The sequence below is a fragment of the Emydura macquarii genome, unplaced genomic scaffold, assembly GCF_026122565.2.
Source record: "Emydura macquarii macquarii isolate MOO-44397 ecotype Brisbane River unplaced genomic scaffold, CSIRO-AGI_Emac_v2 contig_3348, whole genome shotgun sequence".
Lineage (NCBI taxonomy): Eukaryota > Metazoa > Chordata > Testudines > Chelidae > Emydura > Emydura macquarii.
The window spans coordinates 4,989,277-5,012,619 of record NW_027133485.1 but is presented as its reverse complement, the minus strand read 5'-3'; the positions used below and the strand labels follow the sequence as shown (position 1 = coordinate 5,012,619).

Here is a 23,343-nt window from a genome sequence, read left to right as displayed (position 1 = left end):
TGGGGACAGCCGACTGGCTGGCAGCTGGAGATAGACGGAGGGGGGCGGGAGCTCCCTTTTGTGCGCGTGTTCTCTGAGCTGGGGAGATAAGGAGGGTTTCTAAAGTTGCACCTTCCTGACAACAAGAGGATGAAAGCGAGCTAGACAAAGGGGCTGATTTGCCAGGGCCCCTCCGCAGGCTCCGGGGCTTGGCGTGTCGGACCCTCGCCAAGGTACAAGTCAGATGTGCTGAAGTGTGCAAACCCGGACCGAGGGGGAGCTCAGGGCGGGTGCCAATAGCCGGACTAGAATAGCCAGCAGCGCTGTGCTGCATGTGCAGATTGAGGGGCGTTGGCAGAGTCATACGGGGGGGGGGGGGGACCAGGAGTGGAGGAGCTGGGGGGCAGCCCACAGGCTGCACTCAATATGTGCAGTGACTACGGCCCCGAGGTGGAGGGTGGGGTTCCCCCAGGGATTGGCCCGGCTCCCTGCGGTACCTGGATCAGGTTGGCTGCCGGCGTCCGCCTCTTCTCAAAGTGTTTCTGTCGATGCTGCTCCTGGACTTTCAGGGCAAAGCCGGAGCCCAGAATCCCCTGCAGGAAAAAAGGGTCAGGCTGAGTGACATGGGGTCCAGAACCTGTCTGGCCACGTAGCGGCAGCCAGGCAAAGCGTCCCAACGCAGCATTATCCTCACGGGCCTGAGGGTCCTAAGGATGCATCCCCGTTACCCCAGGGTGAAGGCAGACGGCTCAGGACGCGTGGAAGGAAAAGGACCCCAAACCCACCAATGCCCCCCGTCAGGCTAGCAGGACGATCCACGTTTTGGAAGGGAGCAAAGAGGGGACCCTGCCTCCCCCTGAACTAGGACTCTCTCAGCTCCACCAGGTCATCCCTCCTCCCCCGGGGGTCTGGCAGCTCCAGAGATCAGCTGGGAGTCAGCAGTCCCTAGCTGGAGACACGGTGGGGGGGGGAGGTATTGGGTGCCCCCATTCCCGTGGTAGGGCACATCCCAGGGGCCATTGCTCTTCTCTGGAGGGAAGGGAGGGAGGAGAGGAAAGGAGGTGGAGAACGAGCCATGACATCTCTCGGGCAGGATCTCTCCTGCAGTCTCAAGCACTGAGCACGTAAGAGCACGAGCGAGAGGGGGCACTTCCAGCTGTCTTCCCTCCGCGGGGCAGCCCCCGCTGCCAGCCGGAGCTCCTTGGGACCCAGAGGCCTGGCTCTCCCTCCCTCCTGGCGGCGATGGGCATTACCAGGACGGCCGCAAGGGCAGAATCAGCCCCCCGAACGCTACTCACAGCGGGCAGAGCAAAGAAGGAGATGCCGAGGAGGGCGAAGCCGGCTGCCAGCACCCTGCCCAGCCACGTATTGGGGGTCTTGTCCCCGTAGCCGATGGTGGTGAGGGTGATCTGTGACGGGAGAGAAGACAGAGAGGCCTTGACGGAGCTCTCCTCGCCCCCCCCCAGCCCCTGGCCCATGCCACCCCGGGGGAGCAGGGCTCTGACGCCGAACTTACTGTGCCCCACCAGAGCGAGTCGGCGTAGGTGGCGAACTGCAAGTTGGTGTCTTTCTCTGCCAGGTAGACGAGGAAGGAGGCAAAGATGAGGACCAGGAACCCGATGTACCAGGCTGTGATCAGCTCCTGCCAAGGGCAGATGGGGAAGGGAGGGGGCGAAAGCCAAGTGGGGGGGCGGTGAAGACCCAGTACGTGACACAACACAGTGCAGAGCGCCCCGGAGGCCACCCCAGCCGGAGCAGAGCACTCACTACCGCCAAAGGGGCGGGGAGGCTCCGAAGGCAGGGAGCAGGTGCGTGGAGCTAACTCTCCCCCTGCCCCAGCAGCAGCTCCAGAGGAGAAGGCTCCTGTGCGCAGGTTGGGGCGGCACAGAGAGGACGCCGGTGCCTGGAGGGGAACGTGCCACGTGGCTGACGGGGGCGAGTCCGTGGAGGGGCTTTACGGACAGCGGAGGGTCAGCTTTGAAACCAACAGGGAGACTTCGGAGGCTAATCGGGGAAGGGTGGCTCTGCGGCTAGGGTGCTCTCCGGGGAGCCGGGAGACCGCTGGGTTCAAGTCCCTGCTCTACTGTAGGTGTCTTGCGTGGCCTTGGGCAAGTCACTCTGTGCCTCAGTTTCCCCATCGGGACTAAGGGGATCATAGCCCTGCATTAAACACATTCAAGACGGTGAGGTGCTCAGATACGACAGTGGTGGGGGCCTAGAAGGAGCTGGTCCAGACCTCTGTGTACAGTACAGGGGAAGGGGCCATGGCCACGACAGAGCGCGGGGGGGAGGAAGGAGGAGGGTTGGACTAGCTGGGGTGGTGTAGGTCAGGGTCATGGGGAGCCCAGGCAGCTGTCAGCCAGGATTGAGAGGCAGGGGCAAAGCTGGACAGAAGCAGAACCAACCCACACTGTGCCCGGCTCTGCCCTGTCTCCTTTACCACCTCGCGGGCACTGAAATCCAATCCCCCTCCCCCGGCCGGCACCCTCCCCCAGCTTACCTTGCTGTGGGCATAGACCACTGAGCCCAGCAGCTTCCAGGTGCCCCCCCTGCGGTCCATGCGCACCATCCGCAGGATCTGCAGGAAGCGCATGCTGCGCAGTGCCGAGGTGGCAAAGATGTTCCCCTGCGTGCCGGCGGCGATGATGGCCAACGAGGCGATGAAGACGATGAAATCTGCGACCCAGAGCACAGGGAGATGGGAGAAGGGGTAGCCGGCTGGCAGGGGAGGGCAGGGGGTAGCCGGCTGGCAGGGATTGTGGTGCTAGGGGGTGCAGCCTTTTCCCCTTCCAAAGCAGGAGGGTGGAGCTGCGGGAAAAACCAGCCTCAAGATTCCCACTCACCAGCAAAACCAGCCTGCGCCTCCCGCCACCAATAAGCCTTTCCCAGCCCCAATCCCTCCCTGCTGGGTCCCACGGTCCCACCCCACCCGCGTCTCATCCCCGGAGCATCGTGTCTGCCGAGCAGACGTCTCCCTGGCTCAGCTGGTGAGCACTCGTGGAACACGCTAGCGTGGGACCGGGCCTATCAAGCTGGGGCTGAAAGTCGGTCACTGGGCCCTCCCCCATCACATCCCCTGAATGGATGGTTTCCATTCTCCCCACACCACCCCCGCATGGCCCTTTGTCCGAGTCGGACCCGCTGCCAGCTTCCGAGAGGCTGAGATAAGCCCCCAGAAGCGGAAAGGCAGGAGCCCCCAGGGAAAAGGCTCAGCCCCCGGCCTAAGCTGGCCCTGTCCAGAGAGGTATTCACCAGAGGTCCTTCTCCAAACTCAGCCTGGGTTCCAGCTGCTCTCGGCGTCCCCCCTGCGCCCTCAGCCCAGCACTGAGCAGGACACTCAACAGCAGCTTTTAAGGAGGCTCGGGAGAAATGGGGACTTGAACCAAACTTCCTCCAGGTGCCCCGATGGGGCCAACATTTGGATTCGGCTGCTGCCTGCCCTCCCCTCCCCACCACAATTTGAGGGGGTGAGGGGTTGAATTGTGGGTAGCTCTACTTTCAGGGCAGGGTTTTCCAAGGAGCCTCAGGCTCCCAGATTCAGCGGAAACCTGGGCGCCTTCCTCCCTTGGGGTCCTCCGAGAACCCCGAGCGTGACCGGTTCTGATTCCGTCTCCTTTCAGCTTTGCTTGGGAAGATGCCATGGGGCTGACTGGCCTGGTAACCCCGAGAGCTTGCGAGGAGTTGGACTAGAGGGCTCCCTTGTCTGTCTTGGCACGCCTGACGTGCCCATCACCATGGCATATAGGTGCCCCTGAAAAGACCTAGCATGCCCTCCCTCCCTCTAGTTCCTGTGATAACCAGGGAGCCCTAGAGATGGACACAGAGAGTGATTTCCTGCGGTTCACCCCCGATGCCCCGCAGGGAGGATCACGCGGTGCGCCAGGCGGCTTTCCTTGCCCGCACGTACCTATAACGCAGAAGGGTTTCCGGGCAAAGCGGAACCGCCCCTGCCAGCCCCGGTAGCGGCAGCAGCAGCCAGCCGCCCAGACGCGGATGACATACTCCATGCCAAACACCACGATCATGACAAATTCCTGGAGGGGAGGAACAGGAGAGAGAGAGAGAGAGAGAGAGAGGCTGGGTTAATTCAGCTGGGAGGGCCCGGGGTGGGGCTGGCTAGAAAAGACTCTGGGACGGAGTGTGAACGTTCGTTTGTGTCATGCCTGAGCCATCAGCTGGTTCCTCGCATCCTCCAGCTGCACACGAGCTAGACAAACCTCCACAGACCCTGCAGCCCAAAACAGGAGCCCGCAGAGGGCAGAGAGACCTCGGGACCGGCTTTCTAAATATAACATCCCTTCCTGTAAATAATTGATCTCTCTCTGCGCTAGGGCCAGTCCTGCAACCCTTGGGATGAGGAGGAGGAGGAGGAAGATGTGGGCATTTGCTGCAAGCCTCGGTGCTGTATTCAAGTCACCCCCAGCCGGGTGGTTCTCAGGCACCCCCGGCGTGAGTGTTGACTGAAATCAGCCAGAGTACAGCTCTCCCGGGGACTCTGCTGGGTTAATGCTGGCTAATGGAGCGATCAAGCAGCAGCGAGATCCTCTCTTTAGAGCACCACTGGCCAGGGAGCTAGAAATGCGACCACAGCAAAACCCCAGATCCGATTCCACAACTGCCTCAGAGAAACGTGGCACGGGGCTTGCGCTTGAGTAATAAACGTTGAGACGACGGGGCAGGTTTCCTTCTCTCCCCTGTGTTGGGGGCTACACTAGACAGCCCTGGGTGATTGGATCGAAGAAACTGAGCCCGGCACTGGAGTCTCTAGACGCCGGGATGTTCCTTGTTTGACGTCGTGGGCCCAGGTCGTTGTTGCCTGCACCATGTGGTCATTCACACCCTGAAGGTATGTCTACACTGCAATAAAAGAGCCACCGCACAGCTGGCCTGAGTCAGCTGATTTGGGCTCAGGCTGCAGGGCTACAAATCGCAGTGTAGACATTCAGGCTCGGGTGCGAGCCCCGGCCCTGAACCTCCGGGAGGGGTGTGGGTCTTAGATCCTAGGCTCCATCCGGAGCCCAAATATCTACACTGAGATTTTTAGCCCTTTGACCCAAGCCCTGTGAGCAGGGCCCCCACATGGGGGGGGGGGAGGTTACACTTTACCAGGGCCCAGAGAACCTGGGGGGCCCGGCACAGTCTGCAACCCCCCTTACCATGAGGAGAAAATTTAGACTAAATTGTAGATCATGCCTGAGGATATTTATAGGAACTTATTTCCCTGTATCTACATCTCTATTGTCCAGATCTTGTGAGGTTTGCAAATCTCTAGTTCTAACTCCCCACCAGCAGCATCAACTGGGAGAGGCGCTGATGGGCTGTTGTTAACCACTGAGCCATCTGACTGGGTTCAGGACAGTCTAGGCAAAAACACTGGTGTCTTGTCTAGAACCACCAGTCTCATCATCGGCCCCATCCGCGGAGCTGCACGACAGAAGCGCTGAGAGACGGTCAGACACAGGCCAACGTAGACACGGCACGTGACTGCGTGTATGTGTCACACGCTCTTTTCCAACCAGGCAGCCGCATCTCCTACGTTTAGGGCCCGACCCCACGCCCCGCCGTAACCAATGCAAAGATTCCCATGGACTTCACTGGGTCCTTAGGAAACAGGCGCTCCTACACTGAACAGCCAAGCCAATCTCCCCACACCTCCGTGTTCAACGGGAAAGTCAAGGAGACGAGCCAGGAGCTCTGAACTGTGGAGCCTTCTGGAGCAGCGCCGCTCCTCCTGCATGTGCCCAGCTTAAATATATATGGGTAGTTTTCCTCCACTGTCAGCATTGTACTGCTTTGCCTCCTACCTTTTGTACACACGAGCCCCTATTTTGCTTACTAGCGAGAAAGTCACAAGGACCTTTCCTAATTTAGTCTCCATCACAGTCGGCAGAAATCCAGCATCAGCTATTTCTGACAGTTTGGGGGAAAGTTGCTTTTTATAGGTTTCTTTCGCCCCGCCCTTCCCAGTTGTTTTTTTTTTTTTTTTGCATTTCCATACAGAATAAGGATCATTTGACTATCGGCGTTCCATACACAGCCCACTGGAGAGAGTCCGTTTAAAAAGCCAACAGGAGATTGTGTAACTACGCCATGCTGCTTCTGCATGCGCTGCAGCCATGAATCACTCCTGCAAACAACTCACAGCAATGGCAGCGGGGCCTAATGGTTATAATGACAAAGGCTGCAGAGTGGGTGCTCTTGGGCCACAGATCTTGGGAAAACCACTTCACCGGTAATTACCACGTGCAAGGCAAACCAGTAATACGAGCCCGGGTTAAAACTCATCAGGTTAGAGCATCCACATGCAAAGTTGCAGAGATTTAAAATCACCCCTCGAGCTAAATTGGTGCAAATCAATGCATGCGAGAGAGACCTAAGTTCTCCTTCTGTTTGCGGACGCCACCTCACAGATGGCCTGAGTCCACATCCACGCCTGCTGGCCTCGCTGAGAAAAAGTACAAAAGGGACATTAAAGGATTTCCTAGGCCATCGTTGCTAAAGCCCCGGAGTGAAAAGAGGGGAAAGCTGGGAGCAGACTGCTAGCTGGGAGATAAAAATAGAGAGGTTTCTAAAGTTCCCGCCTTACCAGGATGAACAGACATTGGTTGGCTAGTTTCTGATGCTCTGGGATGGTGGAGAACACGGACAGCACCAAGCAACCAAAGACCAGGAGGAATCTGAAATAACAAATGATTAGAACAGATTAGCAGGTGCGATGGGCCCATCGGGATGGGTGAGACTCTGTCCATTCCAGCCCCAGTGCCCACCAGAGCTGCCAGTTTCCCAGGATCAGCTGGAATGCAGCAACGGCCAAGGGGGGGTGAGGAGGGTCTGGCATTTCAGGCAGATGCAAACAGCCCAGCCACCTAACCTCCTCACCAGTCCCACCTGGGCACCGGCTATCCTGAATGCCCAACCGGTACCACGGGTGATTCTCTCCAATATTTCGTTATTATCATTATTGTTGTTATTTTTTTTATGATTTTCTCTGGAGTCTGGACCCTGACTATACCTTGACCAAGAAATTTGGCTACCCCTGGTCTAGAACATACCTTTTCCCCAGCAAAACTTTCAAAAGCCGGATTGACCTGCAGGGGCCACGCTTGGCCCCGAGATGGCAGCAGAGAGCAGCAGAGCCACAGGAGGACCCAGAAGCTGGTTCTGAAAGCGGCAGTGGAGGGTGGAAGGGACCAGGCCGGGGGCGGCTGGGGTCCCTTTACTTTGCGAGGGTGGTGGGAAGACACGTCCCATCGCCTGGGAATGGCCAAGGAGGATCGCGTCACCCAGCAGACGGGCCAGCGGCTGTGCTCAGGCAACATTTCTCACCATCAGGCACGGGACGCTCCCAGACTTGGCCACGCTCTGCAGGTTCACGCCACCCGACCCCCTGCCCTCTGTGCTTAGCTGTTCTCGGATGAGGGGCGCAGAACTGAGCGGTGGGGCCAGAGCGCAAATCCAGGGACCTGCAGTCAGACCCCGAGACCCGTCCGATGGCAGCCTCGGGGCTGGAGAAGAGCTGGTGAAAGGCTCCGTAGCTCTAATTACCACCCCCCAATCTCACCGCCCCGTCAGACGCTGGTTAGACCTCCCTGGAAACGGCGCACAGTACCGCGCCTAGCTGCCCGGGTAGCGCTCAGCACACGGGGATCTCAGCACACAAAGCGGGGAGGAGGGTTAACTTGGGATGCTTCCAGAGATTCAGTTTAGCCTCTTCCAAGGAACCTGGGCGTGGCACTGAGAGATTTGCCAGATGTTCTGTTCTTAGGTAACTCAGCTGTGGCTTCCTTTTCGGATCTGATGCCCTGGGCCTAGGCAGTGAGGGCCAGGACCTTAGAGAAGACAGAAGTGGGAACAAGCCATTCGCTCACTGAGTCCATCCTCAGGGCTAGCCCAGCACGCAGCACGTTCTTCAGGCGAGAGGGTCTGGGGAGATGGCCATCACTGCCTGTGGGATACAGTGCCCTGCAGATCTCCCCGCCAGGAAGTTGGTAAACTGGATTCAGCCTGGATTTCCCCCTTTGTACTACGTCAAGCTAGCTACGCCACCGATGCCTTCTTGAACCTCCCTGCTCAACTCTTCCGCCCCCTTCAAATTCTAGCAGACAGTTTGCTGCGTTTGTTACAGCACGCCTGTTACGACGGCGCCCAGGGAGTGGTGTTTGGGGGGAAAAAAAAATCTGGTTTCAAAACAATGATACAGGACCAAGTTCAGAGCTGGTGTAAACAGGCGCAGCTCCACCCAAGTGAGCAGCACCTGTTTCCATCAGCTCTACGTGTGGCCTGTACGCACAACAGGGCCTGATAAACCTGTTGAACGGACCGAGTTTGCAGCTGCACAGCTCAATAAACGCCCCAGCGTTTCTGCTTTCCATTTACCTACTGTGGGGAACAGCGCTCCACACTGCCTGAGCTTTGTGCACAGAGAATCTCAGCCCGCACAGCTGGGTTTTCATCCTCAATGTGGAGTCCTATCAGCTGCCCCTTGTTCTAGATCTATATTTGCCTTTCTAGGACTCCCTCCGCTGACACTGTGACACACTGTCCCAGGAGAGAGGGAGAGAACTTTAGGCGGGGGTGGGGAGCAGAATTGGGGTGCCCTGCCTTTCATTGTTCTAATGCGAAGCATCTTTCCACTGGAACACCACCACGTTGCATGTCTAGAGCACCATCGGGGGGCGGGGGAGGAGAGGTGTTTTATGAACATTAATTAAGCTTCACAAACTCCCTGGCACTGCAGATAGACATGTGCCTGGTTTTACAGACGGTCCGAGGCATGGGCCGGGGAAGGGACTCCCCCAGGATCACACAATGGATCCTCAGCGGAGCACACAACTGAACTCAGGGAGTCCTGACGCACTGCTCTAACCCCTAGACAACACTCCCTCCCAAGAGCCAGGGACAGAACACAGGAGTCCCATCTCCCAATCCCCTTCTCTTACCCCTTCCCTTCCCAAACCTGGGGAAAGAACCCAGGAAGCCTGAGTCCCTTCCTGCACGCACCAGACACCACTGGCTGCAATCCAAAGTAGCTTATGTTTAAAACAAAGACAAATCCCACAGTGTTTTGAGCTCCCTGCAGCAATATTTGCTCTGCATTCTCTCCCCCCGGGTCTCCATCCCGTCTCAGGGTCTCAGGAAACCGGACTTTGCAGTCCCACCTTCTCTGAGCCGACTAACACGAAACAGCCAGGTAATTCCTACGGCATTACCCCAAACGGTGGCCGAGGAAAGTGCTGAGTGCAAACAAAAAATGACACCAGCCAATAACATTCCGGCTTTGGGAAACCGTCAGTTAAATAGTACGTTAAATATTTAATCACAAGAAAGACTTTGCAGCGTCCCCCAGGGGAGCGCCCTAAGAACCGGCCTGCCCTGTGACAACCTGCTTCTGACTCCATTACTGGGCAAATGGAGAGCGGGCCAGGGGAGGCGGGTGAGCAGAGCCCGCCACAGAGGAAGAGAGGGTCTGCGGGGTGCGGCAGGGTGCGGGGGGGACCATGTGGGCAGAGGGGAGTTAATCTTACCACAATCCTGGGATTTTTCTTCATCCTACAATCTGGGACAAAGACAGGCCGGCCTGTGTACGTGTGTACTACAGTGCACGGCATATCATTACTGGGCTGTACCGCGCCCCCTCCACCCCATCATTTCCCGGGGGGGAGGGCAGGGGGACGCTGAGAGGACAGCCCGGGGCATACCCAGGTTTGCAGGAGTGTGTGGTTTTATGACAGAATCCATGATCACGTTTGGAGGGGCAATACCACACTGCCTTTCTGTAGCCTCTGTCACTGGAGAATTCCAAAGTGCTGTCCGACCCTTGGTGAATTCAGCCCATTTCACAGACCTAGGCACAGGGAGATCGAGCCACTTGCCCAGGGTCACAAGGGCAGGTCAGCCGCGGAGCTGGCAATAGAAGGCAGGAGTCCGGACAAGCAGGCCTGAATTTTGGAACCGCTTCCTTGGGGAGAAGAGTCTCCTCCAGCGCAGAAGAATGGGGGCATTTAAGGGGAGGACAGAACTCCCCCGGGAGAGTCAGTGCAGGCCGGCTGCGTTATTCTTTCCACCTCCACATCTTGAGACTCTGCCCCCACGTTGGCCTTGCACAGAAAGTTCGGGCTCCGTTCAACTAGCCAAGCAACCCCGGAGCCAGTCGCTGACTTTGTGCCTGCAGCTCTGACGCATGCAGACAGCGCTCGTGCACCCTGGAGCCTCCAGCTGTTTGCTTGTTCTGGATAAACGCCATTCGTGCTCGCAAATAAACAAACAGACCCACCGGGTGTCAGAGAAAAGGTGTGATTTCGAGGACTTATGTCCTACACGAATCAGGCCTGGGCTAGGAGAAACAGGAAGGGGTGACCAGACGACCCACCCTTCTGCAAAGAGAAGCTGGGACTCAAGATGCCTGTGATGGGCACTCAGGAGTGGCGGAGAACCAGAACACTTCTGCATTCACCGGCCTGGTCCTTCCCAGGACATTTAACTCCTCTTGACTTCAGTGGAAATCCCACCCTAAAGCGTTCGGGTTTGCTTACATCTCTGTCCCAGTTACGGAAAAGTCTGGTGAGATTTGCTAGGTGTGAGATTACGGAAAGTCCCTGACAACCTGCAGACACCAATAGAGAGCGAGAGTCTGGCTGTCGGGTTTTGTTAGCACCATCCTATGGAATCTTGCAGCAGGGGCAGAATTCGCTGGGACGGTCCCCACCGTGGTCACCCCGCCAACAGAAAGGGGAACGTTTTCGATTGGGCTGCAGAGGACTTTTGCATAGAGGCAGGAAGGTGACTGCACCTCTAGCAATAAATCCCAAGGGGCTACGCTAGTCATTGCCAGGCTGCCAGGAGCCCAGGGGACACGTCCTCCCCAGGGAAAGGCGCATTAAAGGACGAGGGTTCATGACCCTGAGTTCCTGATCTTGGTTTGGAGCGAGATTGCACTGAGCTGGCTCTGCGCTGGGGGCTTAGATTAGACGGCTGGCTCCCACCCCAACACCTCCCAATACACTTTTTTCCATTTCGCTTTAAGCGCCGCCAAGATCCAAACCTCGCAGACGGGGTCCCCGAAACGGGGCTCTGAATTCCGCACACTCGGGTCACGTCTCAACTAAATACCTGGGCAAAGAGAGAGCGAGCGAGCTGGAGGAGGAGATGCTCGCCCAAAGCTGGTGGATCCTGCCTTCGCTGGGCTCGTCTGACCCTTGCAATCTTCAGCTAACAAGCAGCATCTGCTCCGAGTCTGCTTGCTCTGTAGGGGACACTGGCTATGCCCACGCTGCACCCTGACTCACACGCTGGAGGGGAGAGGACAAGGCTCCACCACCACCACTCCCTCCCGGCCTGCCCAGCCTCGTGGGAGGTCATGCAGCAGGCCAGCAATAGCCCTTCTTCCCCCTAATGGCAGTGTGGCCTAGAGGCTAGAGCACTGGTGGAGACACGGGTTCTAGTCCCAGCTCTGTCAGGAGACTCACCGCCCTGAACCTCCGTTTCCCCACCTGGGGAGAACGATACAGAGCTCCTTAGACGGCGTGTGGAGATCCACCGCGGCACTGCGCTATGGAAGAGCTCGGTGGCATTGTTATTTTTGTCACCTGTGATGCAGAGAGCGCAAGCAGGAGAGCGAGGCAACACCCTAAATGCTCAGACCGCATCGCACGGCGTGACCGACAGCGGAGCCCACGGCAGCACCCACCTCCGACTTCTTTGTCTCTCTTGGAAGAGGCATCAACCCACAACCCGACCAACCTACTAGTCCGTTCCCCTTCTCCCTGCGCAGCAGGCTATAGAGACCGAGGACTGGACGCTCACGGGTGGCGGAGCCCAGCTCTCCTCTCTGCCTGCGGGTGGCGCTCTAGAGAAAGCCTCGACAGCAAGAACAGTCAGGAAGAGACGCCTCAAGCGGATCGAAGCTATCCCATGCTGGTGCAAGATTATTGCCTACCGCTCGTTATGAATCTGCTGCACCAGGCCCCCATTCAAACGCTCGCAGGGAAAGCGATGGGAAGCAATGCAGAATCTCTGCCGGACAGAATGTTGGGCACAACTCTAAAGACACGCACGCGGCTTCCGAGGCCAGGGCCTTCCTTTGCAACTGAAGGGGGTGGGCTAGGGGGAACCCGCCGTCCTTCCGAACACCAGAGACTGGCTCGCTGGGAGAGAAGCGCTCCCGGCCGCTTCGAATCCGTTCGCCCGGCTGAGTCCCACGCGCCGTTCAAACGAAAGGGGCTTTGGCATAGTTAAAAGGAGGAGGAGGAGGAAAAAAAAACAAAACCAAAACGGGAGACAAAGGAAATGGGACTCTCCAAAAATATATTTTTTTCCCCCTGATCCAGCGATTCTAAATATGGAAAGTGGAAGGCTCGTGCCGCTGGCTCACGTGACCACATACAACGGGCCATCAATCTGCCGGAGCCGGCCTTGCGTAACAGCACAGGGAGGCTGAGCGAGCCTCTCCCCCGCCTCCATCCGCGTCACTTGTATTGGAGCAGGCACCGTGCTGCCCTGGAGATTCGAGTTTGCAAAGCACAGAAGCGACAGGAGCGGTTTTGTGGGGTTGGAATTTTTTCTTCCTCCCCCCCTCACTCTCCTGCCAAAGTTCTCAGGGCCAGATTCCTGAGCTGGCGTAAACCAGCTGAATTCCCCTGATGTCAAGAATGCTGCACTGGATTCACACCCGCAGAGGATCTGGTGCCCGTGTCATTCCGGGCAGGGTGTCTGTCTTTCCCTGGTGGCCTCATTATGCCTGATTCTTCATTTCTGGCTCTAGAGGAAGGAAAAATTAAAGCCCTCCTGTGAACTCGCTCCATGTCTCAGCACATCTGTAGGAGACCCGGACCCAGGGTGCAGCTGACCGTGCGTGGCACAAAGCCCCGGGGAAGGGTCATGGAAGGTTAATGTCCCCCACCCCTACATCAGCACAACGGGTCTCGTTTTCACACTCTGCCCCAGGCATCCCCACGAAGATTTGAGTCCCACAGTCTCCAAAACAGGACCACACTGGTTCTTCCCCGGAGCCCCGCTGGCACCACTATCCCCACGTCGCCTCCTCCCCATCTTTGAGCCGCTCCTGTGACACCAAATCCAGCGGAGGCTCCGGGGGCGGGGGCTGTATGGGAATGGAAACTTTGTAACACTGCAAACTGCAAGGTTTTGGGGACAGGGACCACCCCTCCCTGTGGGACGTGCAGCTCCTAGCACGGTAGGGCCTTGGGATCTCTGGACGCTACTGCAAAACAAAATAACCAGTAATCTCTTGGCACAGCACAAATCTAGATGTGGGCTGGACTCGGCCCTCGCCCGATGGGTCATTTAAAGGCCCACCCTCCTACACAGGCGCTTTCCCCAACTCCAGCAGAAATGGCTCCAAAAACAGCTTTCCCGACAAAATAAAAACCCAGCAGGGCAAATCAATCAGTCGGCTAAAGATAGCGCCTGGGGGGGATTCGGTCTCAGCCCCTCTGCCGTGGGGGGGGGTGGGGGGGGGAGAGAGAGAGGGGAAGCACGCTGCTCCCTGACAAACATTGAGTCTCTGTAGCGTTTCTCTTCTCCTTTTGCTGCTGACTTGGAGCATTAAAGCCGAATCAGCTGTAACGAGAGTCTCTGGGGCCTGAAACCAAACCCAGGCGTCTTCTTCAGCAAGCTCAGCTCCAGGAAAAACAAGGGGGTTCTTTTCCTTTAGCGCGCCCTTCTTCGCTGCCTCAGCAGCATGGATGCCAGTGGTGGGCGTGCTAGCCAGCTCCTCCGGCAGGTGACAACACCCTGGGAGTTTTGCCCAGACACCTCACTTCTGTGTGGCCAGAAGGTGGTAGGGGGTGGCTTTGTACCTGCCTGGGGTGAGGGCAGAGACGAGCAGACCCCAGGAATTGGGGTGGGTGGCTAGGAAAGCCAGCCATTGGGGGAGGAGTGTGCCAATCAAGTGCACGGTGTATTCTGCTGTCAAAGCCAGAACCAGCGACCGTTTCTGTTCTGTACCCGGTGGGTCATAAGGATGAGCCAGAAGCGCAGGCTGGAGAGGTCAATTCCAGCTCAAGGCGACATTCCTGTCCTGGCCTTCATTGACCGAGGAGGCTAAAGACAGCCGTGCGGCCACAGTGGCACCAGGGGCTAGCTGCCCAGGGTACGATCCCGGCCGAGATGCCAGGTACGAGCCCCGCCAGCTACTTGCACGGCTGCAGCCACGCTCTGTTTTCGGGTGTGTCTCCTCCAGCTGGAATTTAACTAGACGCCCCCGGAGGTGCCTTGAATGTCGGTCAGGCGGGGCTGAGCTTTGCCCATGAGAAGAGGGAAGCAAGGAGATGCCGGAGCTTCAGGTGCCATTTCAAGGGTTGGTCGGTCCAATCCCAGCTCCTTCCTCGCCAAGCCCTTCTCCTGAAATCCGTGGGAAAAGCCTGCCCAGCCGCCGGGTTAGAACATCAACCTTTCCTCCGGCTCTTTCAGATCTGCAGCAAAATCATCATCGCCAGAAAGCCAAAGAGACAAACTCCTCCTGAGCGGAGCTGCATCGACTTGAACTCTAAAGGAGCGGTGCACCAGGTTTAGGGTCCCGCTTTCTGCTCTGTTAAGGCCACATCCATATTGGGAGGATAGCCACCGGGGTAGCTACCGTCCGGGGCAAACCCCTTGCACAGATGTGGTTTGTACAGTGCAGCGTGATTTGCACAGGTGCAACTTACCTGGGTTCAAAACCAGCATAAAGCTTCACGGGTGTAAATCGAGCCTGCACTAGGGGTTTTCACGGGAGCCTAAATGCAGATAAGCCCCCCATTTCCCAAGGCCCCAGTTCAGGATTACGATTCCCGTCCCCCGCCCTCTCCCCCGCCTTGCTGGAGGTTGGATTTTTCTGCAGAACTGCCTAGTGCATGCAAAGGTCAAAGGAAAAACGGCAGCGCCTTGAATCCCCACTTTCCCAGCCTGTCAGCAGAACATGAGACCAGCCTGGCCCCACGGTGGCTGAAACCAGCCAAAGAAGCTCTAAAAAGAGAAGAAAACAGCTGGGCAAGTTTAAACCATAAACATGGGGGTTAGCGGGAGCGGGGGGGAGGGGGACGACACCCAGACGATTTCCCTCCTTGAAACTCCTGCACGTGGAAAGCAGAGACACCTGCCTACGGAGGGCAAAGAAAGCACAGCAAACGGGGCAGTGGCCAAAATCCAGAAGGGGACTAGGGAAAGGGCTTGGGGAGCTGGTGGAGTACGAGTGGAATCAGCCTTCCCCCTGCAGGTGTTGGAGTAGGCTGGGCTCCGAGGTCATCACGCTGCTCACGCTTGGGCATTTCACAGCCCAAGCTCTGGAATGTTAAGCCCCGCAGCATCAGTGCCACCACTCCCATTTTCACCGGTAGGGAAACTGAGGCACGGAGCTGGACAGCCACCCTTCCCCCCCCCTCCAAAGGTCACACACACGAGTCAGTGGCAGGATGGGGAACGGAGTCCAGGTGTTCTGAGTGCACGAGTCCCCCTGCTCTAACCACAGGGAAGCACTTCATTCCCCACGAAGGGCTGGCACGAAGGCGAAGCCTTGTGAGATCAGCATACACCAAGCAAGGTCATCAGGGCTGCGGCTGGGATTGTAAACGACAATTTCCCTTTATCTCCTGGGGTCTCTTCCCAGCCTGCAATATTAATGCATGATCTAGCAGCACGTACATCTATACACACCAAGCTATCAGGAATCTCCCCTTTGCCTGGCCTCCTGCATTAAATGATCACTACAGGCTGAACTAACCAAGGATCTGGGCTTGATTTTCAAAGATGCTAAGTGTGACGCCCAGCGCACCAGGGATTCACACACATTCCCCTCCCACACTGAGGATTCTCTCTCTCTCTCACTCACACAACCCCTGAGCATCAACCAAGGCCAATCTAGGTTCCAAGACCCTCCCAGAAATGCCAGGCCAAGGGTCATAGACAATCTCTCTCTCATGAATTATTAACAAAGCCCCTTCCCTCCCATGCAGCATTTCTGCAATTCACTCTTTCAGCATGCAGAAGGCAAGTCCAGACGCAGGAGGCGAGACGGGCTGGAGGAATCAGGAAGCAGCGTCTTTGCCTCTGGAAGCACCTAATTTCCTGTGGCTTCCAGGACAGTCCCTCCAGCACCAACCCAGTGGTCTGTGCAGCCTAGTAGCAAAGGCCAAGTTAGGAATGCAGCGTGAGAGTGAATGCCCTTTTTCAGACACCTCATAAAAGCCCCTTCTGGTTCCTTGATTATCCTCTCTGGTTAGTGTCCACAGAAGGCTGCCAAGCTAACTATTCCTCCATCGGAAGAAACACGCGAGTCACGACAATGAGAGGTTCACACCACGCCTTTAAGACATTGCACCAGCACATCATACTACCACGTTATCTCATGATCCCAAAATCAGGACTTGGAGGACACCAAATTGCCTGGAGAGATGGGGGAAGGGGGAAGGGGGGACAGGGCACTAGGCATCCCTACCATATTGGATCAGTTTAAAAGGCAAAAGAAGATTTGTCTAAGTGGCCGATGCTGGATCCTTTCTGCTCGATGCATCAGCAATCAAGATTACACAATCACAATTTTGCAAGCAATTACATAGGTAATGAGGCAGAAAGCAGACGAGAATGCAGAAATCTCTCAGCTATGTCAGCTCCATGCAAAAGCTTGAGCTTCTCATTAACCTCAGGAGATAGGAGTGAGCGACACACTGGGCTCCATTTTACAGGTCACTTTCTGATCACAAGCAAAAAGTTCGGGACAGTCCCCCTCCCTGCAGACAGCTGGCAAGGATCCCAGCGGCAGGCTGCAGAGAGGTGGGATTTGCCGGGGGGTGAGCAGACACGGCGAGAACTCTCACCCTCATGCTGTGCCCGTCGCGTTGCCGCCACCCAAAAACCAGCTTTATATCCCAAAGTATTACAGCCTGCAGGAGACTAAACTATCGGCAGCACCTAGTCCCCACGGCCGTTGCAGTGCCAGCTAGGACCAACCTCCCAGGACCCACAGGAAACCGTGCCGGGCTTATCGTGAAGGCGGGAAATGTTTATCCCCCCCCATTCAGCGACTACAGTATGAAGTTTCTCTGGGGTCAACTCGGGCACAGCTGCAGCTAGTTGGATACTTCGGGGTAGGAAGTGGACACACCTGCCTCCTTCGGGTTCACCCATCCCCACGCCGGGCACGGGGAGGGTTAGCTGCCCTGGGTAAGGACCAGGAGCCCTCAAACAGCCCGTGCGGATGTGCTTTGAGCCACCCCGGGCTGCATGGCAGCAGCACCAGAGGCCAGCCTCATGCGGGTGTGAAATGTTCCCGCGTCGTCTTCCCCTCCACCCGCACAGGGAATCCCAATCGATTCCCAGCCACCTGCACGCTCACCAATCGCAGGCCCTTTTTCCATGACAGCCGGGATGCTTACGGCACTGGCTGGTGGAGGCTGAGGTTGGGCCCTGAAGCCCTTGCTTGGAATGGAAAAGTTCTACCGTGTCGCCACTTAGCCTCCTGCAAAATGAGTCTGTTGGCCATGTGCCCAGGAAGCAAACAAAGGGACCATTGAAGATGGATAAGGAGCACCTGAAGACTGATCATAGGAGTGTTATTGTTTAATACATGCACTAAGTCTGCATAAATTGCTTATACGAGCAACAACTCCAGCGTACTGCAAACAGAGAAACAATGGGACACAAGGATGCTGGGATGGACAATCACTGCCTCCTTCCCCCCCATATCTATGTTCCCCAAGAACTGTCCGTCTGGTTCAGGGGAGGCCACCCATGTAGGTTCACGGCCGCCAGGAAGGCTAGGAGAGGAAGGAAAAGGTGATCAATAGGAAAGGAGAGGAAGGGGGGTGTAGCAAGGGGAGGACAAGCCAAGGATGGCAGGGGGCGGCAGGAAGAGGAGGAGAGCTGGACGGAGGAGGTGGTGAGTTGTGGCGAAAGTTGGAAGACATTTAAAAAGGCAAGAGAAAAAAAACTGGCCTAGTGTGCGTGGCTCAGAAGGGCTCCCCCACCCTAGCATCAAACTTGGATCTTTGGCTCCTTCCTCACCCCTCCAGTGAAGCAGATCCCAGGATGTAGTCATCTCACCCCTTGACTCAGCAGCCCACGGGACATCTAAAATGCCACCCACTTGCGCCCACTAGTCAATTACGTGCAGTTTGGCACCTTCCGATCAGCTGCAGCGGAAAGAGGAGAAGCAGTTTGAACACGGGCCGGGCACTTGGTCAGCAAAACGAATCCCCCAGGAGTGAGGATTTCAGTCCAGACTAACACACATAATTGCCTTTAGCGAGAGGGATTCTGGGACACTGGGCCGTGGAGATCCATGGGGAATATACTGCGCACGCGGGGGCAAAGCTCACGGTGCCACCTTCCAAGAGGAAAGCAGGCCTCGCTGGCGTCCCGGACTGGCAGAACTAGATCAGCCTCTTCAGTTAGGAAACAAGCCCTCTCTGCAGGGGTTAGCTGCAGGATCTGTAAGTGGGGTGGGTGGGGAGGAAAAGGGGGGCAAAAGATCCCAGCATCAATGCGGAGAACAGGTGCGGAGATAGCACCTCAGCCAGTCAACTGACTCCCACCGCCAGCAGGGGTTCCCCAGTCCTGTCCTAGCTCGTTGTCCCCATCTCACCCCACACCCTGAACTCCCTCAGCTGACCTCTGCGCCAGCCCCGTAATCCAAACGTGGGATGAGCGTCAGGGAGCTGGCCAGGAGAGGCCCAAAAGGGGCCGACGGAAGAGGGAAAGGGCAGCAGCAGCATTGGGAAAGAAGCTCTCCACCAAGCGGGTCACCCGCGGGGAATTAACATCTAAAGCCTGGCCAAATCCCAAGCCAGGGTTTCTGGGAGCATCTAAGCGGCTTAGGGAGCGTCAGGCAGGTCGAGGAACGGCTTTGGGAAGGGGCCCGCCGCGGTGAGGCAAATGCAAACGGAAAAGCTCAGGGAGGTTTTTGGGGGTGGGGAATTTTCCTGTTCTCGCCCTCTGCCCGGCAGACCCAGCAGGACACCTGCCCCCCTAGAGACGGAGCCTTCTGAGAGCTGCAGGGCAGGAGCCAAGTGTGGGTGTGGGGAGGCCGGGGCTGGAACAGGGGTGAGGGGGAGCCGAGGATCAGGAGGGAGGGGCACCAGGAGGGCTGCATGGGGAAAGCAGGGAAGGTGCAGTCACTAGCCAGCCCGTCGCTCCCCCGACTGAACTGCCTGGTGGGAGGCTCGGAGGAAGCTGCATCACCGGAGCAGGGCCAGCGATTTAATAGGAGTCACGCTGCAGCCGCACGATGGCTGAGCTGCCTTTGCAACGGGGGAAAGGCTCCGAGCGGCCCAGACACAGCAGGGGCGAGGGGAGGATGTCAGGCCTGATGGGGGTGCAGGGGCGCAGAAGAAAGTCCACACTACCTGGATATACGGGAGAGGAGATTGGGGGAAATGGGACGAGACGCCAGTCCAGACCACACCGAGAACAGCCTTCCCGAGGGCTCACAGGAGGGGAGCACAGCCCTGGCCGGCAGAAACGTCACCCGATTTTCCCCTCAGCTCAGAGCCAGAGATTCCCCTCTCGCTGCTGCTGCCCCCTCTGGCTCGCCTGCCCTGCAGAAGCGCACGTACAAATCCAGAGACCCAAGTCGGATATTGTCCCACTTTATTTCCTCCCCTCCCCCCGGCGTGAGCCTGCTGTCCATCCGTGGCCGTTCTAGTGCGTGACTGGAGACCCAGCACAGCTCCGTGGCCCTGGGCCTGGTGGAAGCTCTGTGCAAACACAGGAGGATCCGCCCAATGAGCCCTTTGGGGCGTGAAGCTGTTGCACAGCTGGGGAAACTGAGGCTAAGGCCGAAAGCCTGAGTCAAAGGGTATTTAAGCGTTTAACTTTCGTTGCGTTTCAAGGACGGGTCAGACCAGGCCAAACTTTAGGAACAAAACCCAAACTCAGGCAGGTTTGCAATGATATGCATGGACCTTCCCGGGAACCTGGAGAGAGTCTGGAATTCATTAATAGTTTCAGGTAGAAACCATGTAAAAAGACAAGGGGGGGGGACTGTTGCTCACCACAGATCAGAGACCAGACGGGGCTGAAATGGAGGTGATTTCAGCCCAGAACTCAAGGGATGCATTTTCTACCCCCAAAGCAAACCCAGCAGAAACATGACTATGAGGAGACAGTCCAGTGCCAAGAAAACAGACTGGACAGGGACTCAGGACACCAGGCTTCTAGTCCCAGCTCCACCCCTGACCAGCTGGGCAACTTTGGGCACATCACGTTGCTGCACTGTGCCTCAGTTTCCCCAGCTCTAACATGGATAATCACCTCTTACGGAAAGTGCTCTGCGACCGGCTATTGAAGAACTAGACATATTATTAGGATATGGCTCCTCCAAGCAGCATCCAGCTCTAGACCAAACCCTGGAGTACCCCGACAGCACCACAGGCCGGGCCAATGATGAGCCTGGGGACCTGCAGTTAGCACCACAAATCTACGTCTATGCAAACTCTCTTGCATCCTCCTCGATGAAATTGCCGACTGGCGGCTATGTGGATGGAGCCCCCTAGGACTGAAGAGCTGCCTGAGCAGCTGAGAGCGGGGGCTCAGTTCATTTGTTCCCCGAGCTCCGGGCAGGGCATGCTGACCGCACGGGGCTGATCATTTCTCCCTCCTCGTCTTCCCTGCAGATGGTTGCGCTAACTTTCCCAGAGAGCTGCCTGCGTCAGCACCGTTGCCCGGACCAGAAGTTGCTGGTGGGCTCAGCTGGCATATCCATCACACGCTGATGGCTGCAACTGTACAAGCACCAGCTGTTTGTTCGCTCATTAAATCGGAGACCAGCGCTTTCTAATGCACCGTCCTGCCCCCTCCTTCCTGCAGAGCAGGCGTTTCGCCTGCCTCGCTCTGCCAGCGCGAGCCCGGCACTCTGTTTCAGGTCAAAGGCGCAGCCGCTCAAAGACAAGGCACCTCAAGGGCCTTTGGGTTAACTCTGCTTTTTACAGGGTGCTCCGGCTCCTCGGGGTGGGCAAAGAAGCAGGGAGTGGACCCTGTGCAGAGGTATCCCGACGCAGAGAGACACAGATTAGGGGCCAGAGGAGAAATGAACCAATAAACCCAACAGGGCCGATTGCACTTGCCGCTTTCTGTGCCCAAGGCCCTGAACACACAAGACAGAGCGCGTGCAAGACGCCGGTGTGCGTGTGCAATCCAGCCACACGCCTCAGCATTGCCTCGCAGCCAGGAATCAGCCACTCACCCCCGCTTTGCACAGGACCAGCTGCTTTGATCGGTCTGAAATCAGGGCAGCCCCCTTTCAGACAAGCGAGGCGCGCCTACCATTGAGGATCCGGGCCTTCATTAGCAACAGAACATTGCTCGGACGATATACCCGGCTTCTCATTCAACACAGACTCTGGTCTCTAGTTGGAGGGGGACTCGCTGATGAACGGTAGCCATAGGATGGCGCTCGACTTTCCGCTGTTTTGTCAGCTCTGTGATGAGCTGCAGACAGACCATACGGGCTGGGAACCCTAACCAGCTCTGACGTGGTAGAGACAGTAACCAGGGCACTCGCCTGGGTGTCAGGAGACCTGGGTTGAGTTTCCTGCTCCACCAGACTCCCCATATCACACTGAGCCTCTGTGCCTCAGTTTCCCCAGCTGTGCAGCAGAGATGATAGTTCTGCCCTGCCTCACAGGGGCAAGGAGAGGATAAATGCAGTAAAGAGTATGAGCATACAACGGTGGCGGGATCCCTTTGGAATTTAGGTGCCATTGGCTCTCCCCCTCCCCAAAAGGGGGGTGTGTGCTTGGGGGTATTTTTCCCCCCAAAATGAACAATTAAGAAGCGAACAGAGTGCTGGGGTGGGGCCCAAGCTGGAAAGATGCGACTCTCCCGGCGTTCCTCTTCGTCAGAGCAGCTTTCGCCAGCTGCTCCCTGTCTGCATGGGCAGCGTTGGCAGCCGAAGGGCGGAATCAAAGCACAAACGCCAGCGTGGGAAGAGGTGAGCCAGGGAGCTGAAATCTGCCAAGTCAGGGGAAAAGGAGCCGGATGGGCGGCGGCGAGGGAAATGGCACAAGCTGGCCAGCTGAGATGAAGCACTGAGCAAAGCTGGGAGGAAGAGGAAGAGCTGTTCTTCCCCTGCTCTGGGTGACCAGATAGCAAGTGTGAAAAACTGGGACAGGGAATGGGGGGTAATAGATGCCTATATAAGACGAAGCCCTGAATATTGGGACAGTCACTATGAAATTGGGACATCTGGTCACACCAGGGCAGATGGGATTGGCCAGTGGTGGCAGGAGACCGAGTTTCCCCATCCAACAGAGGCTCTTGGTTTTTCTGGGTTCCTACCTCCTGTCTGGTCACCGGTGAGCCCAGCACTGGGCAGGTGGGTTTGAGTTAGGTCCCCGTGTTCCCGGGCCTCTGAACTGCCCCTCTCCACAGCAGTTACAGAGCAGGGTGACCCCCCAGGGGCCTCCCCAGCTGACTATCATCCCAGGGCCCCATTCACCATTCTGCCACAGCGAGGGACGCGAGATGGGCAGAGCTGGATGGGGCCCAGGTGGGGAATAGCAGTCGGTCAGGAGCAAAGTGCGTCAGCAAAGCGGTGGGGCGGGGTGGGGCAGCAAAGCAGAAGACTGGAGGGAATCCTGGGGCGGGGGGCTGGAATTCTGGACCAAGGTGCACCAATCCGTAGAGCGGGACGGGGAAGGGGCCAAACGCTTTTCTGGTGACGAGCGAGAAGCTCTTCGACAGGCAGCTGCAAGCCGGGAGCGTCCCGTCCCGTCCCGTCCCGTCCCGTCCCACCACGCAGCAGCTGCGGCAAAGCCCCGAGAGCAGAGGCCGTGGCCCGTAGCACCAGAGCGCAATGAGCATTCCCTGCCACGGCAGCGCACAGGAGTGGGGCGGTCCCCTGCCCGGGCTTTGGGAGCCCCCCCATCCAGACAAGTGGGGCTGCGTTACCCAAGCTCCTCCGTGCTGCTAGAGTAAACCCCAGCCCTCGGGGGGAGAGGGAGGGGGGCAACCAAGAAACCAAAATTCACTTTCTAACTCACGTGCCTCAACCTGCCCTGCCTCAGCCAGCGCAGACGGCCTGGGGGGGCCTGGCCCCGCTGGAGACACTAGCCAGGATCTAGTGGGTGTGATTCCGCACCATCCCCGCAGGAGAACCCGGCTTGATTCGCGACGCAGGGTTATTGGGTGCACCTGGCCCTGGGAGAGCACCAAGGGGCAGCCCTGCCTACCTTGCAGACTCTGCCTCTTTTTACTTCTGTCCTTGATCTCTCCTGCAGGGATGAGGCAGCCGTACCAGTGGTAACCATGCTACTCTTCGCTCATTGCTCCGTCCATCCCGGCACCTCCCAGCTGGCCAAGGGTCCGACCCTGCCCACGCAGCTCTCCAGGCGGAGGGAAGCCCTTGCTATGGAAGGCCCGAGGGGACGCAGC

At 57.4% G+C, this 23,343-nt stretch overlaps 1 protein-coding gene across 1 annotated transcript in view; it reads right to left on the bottom strand.

Moving 5' to 3' along the window:
* The window catches only part of KCNQ4 (potassium voltage-gated channel subfamily Q member 4), a 74,426-nt gene that overhangs the window by 28,678 nt on the left and 22,405 nt on the right, over window positions 1-23,343 (bottom strand). The window contains exons 2-7 of the mRNA XM_067533796.1: window positions 6,566-6,656; window positions 3,887-4,013; window positions 2,480-2,655; window positions 1,496-1,621; window positions 1,278-1,388; window positions 477-572 (exon numbers count right to left, since the gene is read on the bottom strand). Coding sequence (XP_067389897.1) covers window positions 477-572; window positions 1,278-1,388; window positions 1,496-1,621; window positions 2,480-2,655; window positions 3,887-4,013; window positions 6,566-6,656 — 727 coding nt within the window. The remainder of the gene's footprint in view (window positions 1-476; window positions 573-1,277; window positions 1,389-1,495; window positions 1,622-2,479; window positions 2,656-3,886; window positions 4,014-6,565; window positions 6,657-23,343) is intronic.